The sequence below is a fragment of the Pinus tabuliformis genome, chromosome 3_2 (genome assembly GCF_031772625.1).
Source record: "Pinus tabuliformis cultivar Carrire ecotype Pingquan chromosome 3_2, CPIR1, whole genome shotgun sequence".
NCBI classification, from domain to species: Eukaryota; Viridiplantae; Streptophyta; class Pinopsida; order Pinales; family Pinaceae; genus Pinus; species Pinus tabuliformis.
This window is the reverse complement of record NC_142302.1, coordinates 532,473,583-532,483,426: the sequence shown is the minus strand read 5'-3', so window position 1 is coordinate 532,483,426 and position 9,844 is coordinate 532,473,583. Positions and strand designations below refer to the sequence as shown.

The following is a 9,844-nucleotide window of genomic DNA, read 5'->3' as shown; positions in this document are numbered from 1 at the left end:
CTTTATGGAATTCGATTTTATTATTTAAAATCATATTTCATATTTTTTTTCAAGGATTGAATTTATATATGGTAAGATAAAAATATATTTTTTATTTTTTATTTTTAAGTAATATATATTTTAAAAATGTTTATTTTAAATGTTAAAATTTAATAGGATTAAATTTTAAAGTTTTTATTTTATATGATGGTTAAGGGTTGAAATTTGTGGTAGTAATGAAGAGATATCAGAAAAATTCAGTCATATTAAGGATAGGTAAAATATTTTTTGGTTTTTTAAGTGGTGTGAGTGATGAGATGATTTGGTGTTCAATTTTTTGTTTGAGAAATCTCTGGAGAAAGGCATATGTAAGTTGTAGATATTATTTTTCACTTCACATGGGCCACACAAGCCCTTAACATGGATGTTTTTTTCACATGGAGTTTCTAATCGATGACCATAACCATCACATGGTTGCCTTAGCAATACATCCCATCATTATCTATACCATGCCCCATGGGCTAAAAATAAAAATAAATTTATTGACTTAAATATATATTTCTTAAATTACAAATTAAATAGCTTAAACAACTTAAATATTTATGTATTATAGTTTTTTAAACCATATATTAATCCTATAAATCAATCATAAATTAATCTCACACATTATAAACAAATCACAAATAAAAAAAATAAAGATATTTCAAATCCTATTAATGCAAATAGATTCCAAGAAATTTTCTATTTAGAAAAAAATTCCTTATGAAATGAAGTCAAGGTTTCATTATAAAAATAATGGAAAAGAAAAGAAAAAAACACATCTATATTGTGACCTGATATGAACTAAATTATATAGGTCAAGGTTTCATTATAGAAATAATTGAAATGAAGTCAAGGTTTCATTATAGAAATAATGGAAAAGAAAAGAAAAAAACACATCTATTGTGACCTGATATGAACTAAATTATATAGGTTATTAATTTTGGATAAAATTGTAAATAGACTTTTCAAATATCATTTATTACTTAAAATAATACTATGTAACTATCATTTCAAATAAATAACCAGATCGCAATATTTTTTTACAATTGGTAATAAAAAATATTTGAATAAGCACAAATAACCCAGTACTGTAATATGAAATTATGGTTTTCTACTGAGATGAATAGGAAAGAACTTGATTTTGCATAAACTAAATTCCAGTATTAAGATGAAAAGTTCAACGCTCATAAATTGTGTTTCTAAGCTGCCACATATCAAACAAATTTAAACCAATAAAAGTACAGTCAATATTGATTGATATCCGTAGACTTTGAAATCAAAAGGCAGATAAATGAACAGTCAATATTGATCGAGATCCATAGACTTTTAAATCCAAGGTTTGGTGGCACGCTAGGTGGGATGTTTGACAAATATTGCTGAACTGTATATTGGCAACAACTCGCCAAATTGGGCAAGGATGGTACAAGAAGTCAACGTTCAGCACGTCTGTTCGGAATGGGAAATCATAGAAAAACAATTGGCAATGTTGACCTTTAAGTTTTCTCAAATCTTCTAGACTGGCAGCGCAAGCGGCGTGTTGTTTCTTTCCCTCAACAAGTTGATAAGTCGTTGAAATGAGGTGTTGAAAAGAAAGTGTTTGGATTTGGGTTTGGGTTTGGGTTTCTTCATTTCGATTCGGTTCGCTTGAAGCCAAGGGAAGCGAGGATCCAGTACTAGCTGTGGCTGTGACAAACATACAGATACCGATTTAATTTTGTTTTTTGTGCTTCCGAAGGAGGATCTGCTCTTATATCCACTTTGCTTCGATATTTCGAAGTTAAAAGTCTCTGGTCTGGGTTCATTATGGCCCAGGAAGCAGATAGATCAGGCTCCAATGTAATATATAGCTACAAGATGAAAGGGCCTTTGGCATTAGAGTCCATAAACACTTGTCCCAATCCAGGGAAGAAGATGGCCATGGGAAGGAGGTTGGATAAAGTTACAGAGATTGATCTGTCTATTAATCTGGAAGCTAAAAATTGTCAAGGGAATGAGAAATCAGAGTTAGATTTCAGCATGGGGAAGATTATCTCGCCTTTAGTCTATAATCTAGACCCATCTGAAGAAGAGGAGGCCGAGGCTATGAAGACTTCTAAAGAGCTTCATGATAGTTATTATCATGATAAACCAGCTTCTTCAGGGGCTACTACGCCTGAAACTTCTTGGATCGATGAGCAAACGAAGGTATGAGTCATATGCATGGATAATACAAGGTCAACAGTGGTCCTAGATAAAAATATTCTATTCTATTCTATATCTCGTTATTTTCCCTTTTCTATGAAATGGTCTGAGCGGTTTTCTACTTCAGAGAATCGTGTTTCTGTCGAATGTTCATGGACTGTAAATGATCTTATGTTCATTGCCTGTAAATGATATTTGGGCCATGGCCTGTAAATGGTCTTTGGGACATGGTGAAAATACTTGTTTAATAGGGTATGAATACATATTTTTATTTTGGGCCATGGCCTGTAAATGGTCTTTGGGACATGGTCTTTGGGACATGGTGAAAATACTTGTTTAATAGGGTATGAATACATATGTTTATTTCAATTATAAATTTTGAGAATATTTTGGAATCGGATATGATAAAAAGATCTTATTAATTTTCAAAATGTTTTGGAATCCCACGGAAAATAAAGACAATTTCTTTTTTAATCTAATTCAAAAATATTTCAGAAACCTATAATCAAAATAAGTTTAGTTAACATAAAATCTTCCAAAAAAATCCCTGGAAAAGGTGAAAGAGGCGAAAGAGACGTAACCAAGCTGAATTATAAATATTCCGCACTGTTAAAATCCCTTTCAGCTTCCATTCTTTGCAATACAGGCTATTAGAAAGTTGAAACGAAGCCACAATTAACAACCTTGTTATTATTGATGTTAAGATTGTCTCTACCCGTTCTGTATAGTGACACACCCATGTTTTCAAATTCTGAAACATCATAGCAAACTGTGTAAACTCTTCAACTGTTTGAGTGCATATGGCTCAGTTAGATTACTTTTTCCTGGGCCTCTTCTCTTTCCAACTTGTAGCTTTCTTGTTTTGCATCTTGCCAAATGATTTATTATTTCAAAAAGACCTAACTATCTGGATTCTAGGATTCAAATCGTATTGATTATTACTATTTTTATATAATAAATCTCAATAATAAAACAGCTGGTACTGAATCGTTTATTCCAGAATTCATTATCCTCAATTTCAGTGTCTTATTCATTTTTATTATGTGTGTACAGATTGAAGCTTTACAAATAGAAATGGGCCGAATCAAAGAGGAAAACGAGAATTTGAAAATGCAATTGTCTCAAGGAATAAATAATTATCATTATCTCCACATGCATATGTTTACTCTTATGCAGCAGCAAAAGGAGGATAATGAGAAGCAGAGAGACCAGGTGAGTTTTGACAAAGCCAAGCTTCCACAACCGTGGATTCCGCAAATTTTCTATTTTCTAGGGCCTGCACCTTTCAATCCAGATAAGGATTGTTGTTGTTGTTCCATTTTTGCAGGAATTGCAACGCCCTCAAGATGAATCAGAACTAGTGGCTCTCTCTCTCTGCACAAACCCACCAATCAAAGTGGACAGCAAAGAAGAAACAACGAGGACTGCAGAAACTGGAAAGTTGCAGCTTACAGGAAACCAGGGCGGACATATGAGGTCAAGCAGTGGTGATCATGGGGGATCGGTAGAGAATCTGAAAGGTCTAAACCTGTCTTTAGATATCAAGGATGACGAAACAGGCCTGGAGTCTGGTGAAGGGAACCTTTCGCCAAGAAGTGGTAGTCCCACTAGATCAGAACGCAGTTTAGCGAAGACGAACTGCGTGGATTTGTCAAACGGTGAACGCCAGACTTGTCTTAGTCATGAAAACACTTCCCAGCATAAGGATGAAAATATTTGTCAACAAGAAGACGGGTCTCGGTCGCCAAACAAAACAGCTAAGCCTTCGGATGAGACGGCGAAGACCTCAGAAGCCGCACCCCCGACGAAAAAAGCCAGAGTTTCTGTGCGGGCTAGATGTGATGCCCCAACGGTAAGAATCGTAACCTCCATAATTCATCTACTATAATGTTTTTGTGTTGTCTTTTTTGCCACTAGGTTGAGTGCAGATTTATTTTGTGTTGTTTTTCTTGCCACTAGGTTAAGTGCATATTTATTAGATAGAAGAAGACCTTTCCATCGACAATAGGATATTTCTGAGATTGTGCGATATATTGAATGCAATACACAATTTATCATGCAGAGTAAAATAATAATATAGAGATATTTTTTCAGCTATTTTAGTGCCAAAATTTACCAAGGTGTAAATACTTTACTCTTTTGAATGTGAAGATTGAGTCCTCCATAATTCATTTAATTTGACGTTGAATGCAATATACAATTTATTCTGTAGATTTTTTGTAATTATTTGAATGCTAAAATCTAGAATGGCGTACATATTTTATTAGTTTTATTTGAACATTGAATCCTTCATAATTCATTTATTCTGATGTTGAATATTATTTAATTTTGTTGGTAATGCAGAAGATTTTTGTTTAACTATTTAACTTCTAAAATCTATCAAGTTATATATTCTCTATTTTTCTAAATTTAAACTATATAATTTTATAGAAAAGTACATATTACCTATTCAGTTAAATAGTATAGTTAAATATACAATTTACAATTTTATATGAAATTTTAATTTCTGTATAATTCATTCATCATTCATAACTATATCTATTTTCAATATAAAATGTCATAATCAAAAGTGCATTAATCTAATTAAATCTTCTTTAAATATATAATTCTACCAAAAAAAGATAATATCAAATATTATATTGTAAATTTAGTTTACTTTAGGTAGCCGTGGTGATAGTCCTCACCCAATTAATGTTTAGTAAGTTGATACGGTTAAACTTTAAAATGGGGTACTATGTGATGCTAATGGGTATATATTATGGATGGGCAAAGTACCTGTAAGCTCTCTCTTATCTTGCAAATGAAAGGAATACTAATTTCTTTCTGGTATAATTTCTATTTCTAATATCCTAAAAAAGAGAAACGAAAGAAGAAAAAAAAAAGTGAAATATAATATACTTATAGTCATAGCATTAAAAAAAACTAAATACCTCTTTCTCCAAAATAACATTAAAGGAATATATATATATAGTTATAGTTTAATGGAAGGTGATGCAGATGAAGTGTTGTTTTGTCATATTTGATAATTTTCTTGTCATTTCTAATGAATGCCTCCTCAATACCATTCCCTCAGAGGAGATTTTCATAGCACTGTAATAATTAATGTATTTTATGTTTCAGATGAACGACGGTTGTCAATGGAGAAAGTATGGCCAAAAGATAGCCAAGGGCAATCCCTGCCCAAGAGCATATTATCGCTGCACAGTTGCACCAGGATGCCTGGTCCGGAAGCAGGTCAGTATGATTTAAGTAACCTGTTACCGCTTCTAATCCATGGTACAGAAAGAAAGGAGTCTACAATTTTTTTTTGGGTATATTCTTATGCTACATATCAATGCCCATGTTCCAACGAATATAACTACTTGTATGAACGTTTTTGTTTGAATCTTGCTTTTTATGGCCTGTATGTAGGTACAGAGATGTCCTGAAGACAGGTCTATATTGATCACAACATATGAAGGAACCCACAATCACCCTCTTCCAATTGGTGCAACTGCCATGGCTTCCACTACTTCTGCAGCAGCTTCCATGTTTCTCTCTGCTTCAACCTCAAGCTCAGATGCTATGAATACCAATTCATACCTCTTCGGGGCCAGCAATAACAGAATGGGGCAATTCCTTGCAACCAATCCTCAAATTACCACCTCACCCAATTCATTTCCCTCAATTGTCTTTGACCTAACGAATAATCCCAACTCGCAACAAAACCTTCGCTTGGGGACTTGTGGGCCAGCAGTAACACCATTGACCACCAGCTTCGCTTCTCCTTTCCGATATCCATTGGCCGGGCAGAGCTTCATTTCTCATAACAGTTCTATAATGGGTTCCACTCACTCCCTAACACCGTCCACAGGGTCAAATCTTTGGAACAATAATGTCTACTCCAGCCACCCTCCTGCATACCTCAAGCATTCACCTCTTGGCACAAGGTATGATCTGCCTAGCCAACAGTTCCAACAACAGCCACCACCAATTGATCCCTCAAGATTGATTCAAGGAGCTTTACCAAGATCTTCGACCCAGACATTAACGCACAACATCACGGGAGAGGCAGCTGCAAAGCGCAATACTTCATCGGGATCACAGCATTCTCTAGCTGATACAGTGGGTGCTGCAACTGCTGCTATAACATCTGATCCCAAATTCACAGCTGCTCTTGCAAATGCTATAACCTCTATTATTAGTCAAGGCACTGCTCAATCTCAGTCAGGGGCCCTGACCGATAGAGGATTAATATCGGCCAATAATGATCAACTTTCAGGTCCAGGAAAATGCAACGAAGCGATGCTTCCCTCATATCCAATGGTTCATGGTGCAAGTTCAAGAGCATCCCCTCATCAGGCTTCTCGATCCAATGGAATTTTTTCTTCTTCTTCTTTCCCTTTTTCCACTAAACAGTGGCCTGCAGCTACTATGGACTATCCAAACCTTTAATCGGCAACACATGCAGTTTCTGAATCTCTGCGCAAAAACCCTATCACCAGAATTTTGCTGCGTTTAATTATCACACTCATGAGTTTATTTGATTTGATCTTTGATTGGATTACCTTATGAAGTGCTGATTTAATGGTTGTGAGCTTTCGTTTCTGAAGCTCTACCAGGGAATTATGAGTAGCATGGAGAGTTGGGTGACTGTTTGGTTGACATTGCTGACAAGAAGAAGGCAGCCCAATTAAGAGGCTGTGTGTAATGTGAAAATGTAAACTGAATTTTGGGTACCAGAGAACCAGCGAGCTCATAGCGGTAGGCAAGTGAAACATGAGCAGAGAATATGGAACACAAGGTTTGATCCGGACTTGGGGCGGTCAGGACTGGGTTTTACTCCAAGAAATTTGTTTTTTCTTTTTGCTTCTCAATCGTAGCTCCTTCGTGGTTGTGTTGGATCATTGATGGCAGATTAGGAGAAGAGTTTTGAGGGGGACTCTTTCTATGTGAAAATCGAGGTTATTGGCTCTCCGCAGCCACGTACAGGCGGAAAAGGTGGAGTTTTGCATATGCAAGAACGATAGGATGGAGTTTTCCACATGGTCGGGGTCAGATTGAAGGGTGAGACCACATGCTGTACATCGAGAAGGCGTGAAGTTTTCTCTAAATGTTTTGTCTTCGTTTCACGTGATTTGAATTTTCCATCAGGCGGCCCGGCAGTGATGGCACCGTTTGTGGTACGCCACAGCTACATATTTCTTGGTTTTAAACCGTATGTTAAGACGCTTAGAAATTTGGCTGATAGCTTTCCGTCCACACACATTTTGATTTTTCATAATGGTGAGATATAACTTTTACTAAATAGAATTAGAATATTATTTACATATTTGTATAAAAAAAATTTATCTTTTAAATTACGGTTCATCACATTTTTATAATATCTTTATTTTTATTTTTTTTTAAGTTTTTATAGAATCATATTTCGTCAAATTTTGATATAATAATGTTTTTAATATTATTTTTATTTTGTAAAATATTTATCATGTCATTCTCATATTATGTTATTTTAGGTGAAGGAAGTTTTTTTTTGAGTTTAAAGTAATTTTAGTTAACTTTTTTTCTTCCATGTTATTTAACTTGTTTTGATAAATAGGTACTTATTCATAGTTGCGCTTTAAATGGGAAAAATACTTTGCTTCTATGATAATGATAACATAAGGTGTATTCCGTTTAATATTGAGATTATAAATTATAAAATTCTTTTGGATATGAATTTTATTTCTCAACAACTATCTAGAGAAATTGCATCCTCAAACTTCATGTCTATGTAAAATAGTAGGAGCAAGAAGAGTTGTCAATAAAATATGCTACATAGTTTTCTTCGAAAAATTATTTACAACATGAGTAACTATGAAACTATGCAATCACTAATAAGAAGAATTTCAAAGAGGTGTCTTTTCTATCCCATATCTAAATATCGATTGATTTATAATTGTGATGAATATGGATTCCAAGGTATTTGTATGAAGGCACTTCCTCCAAATTGTGGTTTCCATACATGAAAGTATTTTTTAAGTGATCTTTTTGGATTTATTATCATGATTTCTGTTTCTTTAGTAATACTCATACCTTATCTCTAAGGATTCTTAGTTTCTTGCAAAGATCATAGCGACTCATCACCATAAGAACGATAACATGAGCATAAAGAAGAAGGATGTCACTATATTTGCAAGAGTTGAGCCGACACAACTTGATTATTATTAAAAATCTTATAACTTATCAATACTATGTAAAAAAGGGTAGGAAACAAGGGACAACCTCGCCTGACTCCGATATCATAGGGAATTTTTTCTAACCGACCCTCAATGTTCCTAAATTGGGCAATAATGCTCCCCTACAATCTTGCGGTATCAACCCTCAACTTGAGAGTCACTTTAATTTCTTTCAACCTATTTCAAATGTTTGTCCTCAGTGTAGTACTAAAATATTTTCTAAACTCAATGAAACAAATAGTTTTTTAGTTTTATTATTTCAAAAATTTCTCAAAATGGCTATAAGTGTGACAAGATGGTCCAGAATTGAATGTTATCTCCTAAAACTAGCATGACCTTTAGCTCTCTTTCTATAGATTTATGGCCATAGGATAGTATTCCTTTTCAAAATAATTCCATAAAAGTCAACATTAAAATGAGGGTAATCATAATGAACATAAAATTAGAGATAATGCTTTTATCCTCACCTTTAATAATAAGAACAATGAGGCTTTTCATCCAAGTTTTAGGGAACGCTATAGATTGAGGAGCTTGGGTATGTGAGAGATAATGATATGCCGTCCAATTTTAAATATTTTATCTCAGTAGATTTCAATGTTTTTAACTTTCCAACTTATTAATCCCTAACTCTAAATTTTATGTCTTCCTTAGAAAAATATTTATCATGTATAAGAATTCTCTAAATAATACCAATAACTGAAGGGAATTTTTTAATTTTTTTAATTTAGGAAATCCAATATTTTAAAGAAATAATATTATTTTGTTTAGCTTTATGAACTAGAATTTGTCTCCAAAGCTGTTTAGGATCATTTTAGATAGTTATAGAAACTACTCATATTTTTATCAATACTTTATTTTTATTTTTTTAATTGTGTCAGTACTTTATTTATTTCTTTTTAATTGGCGTTTTGTATATATTTACCTTAATTATGAAGAGCTAATTATATTTCTATTCATTTTATATAACACTTTTAAAATAAATTAACAGAAATAATAGGTTAATTAAAGTAGAAAAAATGGCTTTAAAATTTTAATTATTAAAAAATATTATTATTTTATAGATTAGAAAGAGATATCTTAAAATTTTAATTATTAAAAATATTATTATTTTATAAAATTTTATTGGTTAAAAGTTTTTTCTAATTTAATATTATGATTAGATTATTGTTATAACAATCTATTGAATTTTAATATTATGATTATATTATTGTTATAATAATATATTGAATTTTAATATTATAATTAGATTATTGTTACAATAATGTATTGAATTTTAATATTATATTTAATATTATAATTACATTATTGTTATAATAACTTATTGAATTTTAATATTATAATTAGAATATTGATGTAATAATCTATAGTTAAGAATAATAATTATTTTTTATTATTTATAATATTTTTTTTAATATTATAAATTTGACATTAATTTTTTTAAGTTT

At 32.5% G+C, this 9,844-nt stretch overlaps 1 protein-coding gene across 1 annotated transcript; it reads left to right on the top strand.

The window, feature by feature from the left end:
- The first annotated feature begins 1,569 nt into the window (after nt 1-1,569).
- Nucleotides 1,570-7,540, top strand: LOC149181635 (uncharacterized). The gene is made up of 5 exons (XM_089418369.1): nt 1,570-2,205; nt 3,256-3,414; nt 3,530-4,054; nt 5,323-5,436; nt 5,614-7,540. Exons 1-5 carry the CDS (start codon nt 1,825-1,827, stop codon nt 6,634-6,636), a joined length of 2,202 nt encoding a protein of 733 aa, XP_089274495.1. The 5' UTR covers nt 1,570-1,824; the 3' UTR covers nt 6,637-7,540.
- Nucleotides 7,541-9,844: the final 2,304 nt, after the last annotated feature.

Coding starts and splice junctions, on each gene's coding strand:
- LOC149181635 (XM_089418369.1), top strand. CDS start 1,825: ATGGCCCAGGAAGCAGATAGATCAGGCTCCAATGTAATATATAGCTAC. Junction 3,415..3,529: donor ATGAGAAGCAGAGAGACCAG/GTGAGTTTTGAC, acceptor CCATTTTTGCAG/GAATTGCAACGCCCTCAAGA. Junction 5,437..5,613: donor GATGCCTGGTCCGGAAGCAG/GTCAGTATGATT, acceptor GCCTGTATGTAG/GTACAGAGATGTCCTGAAGA.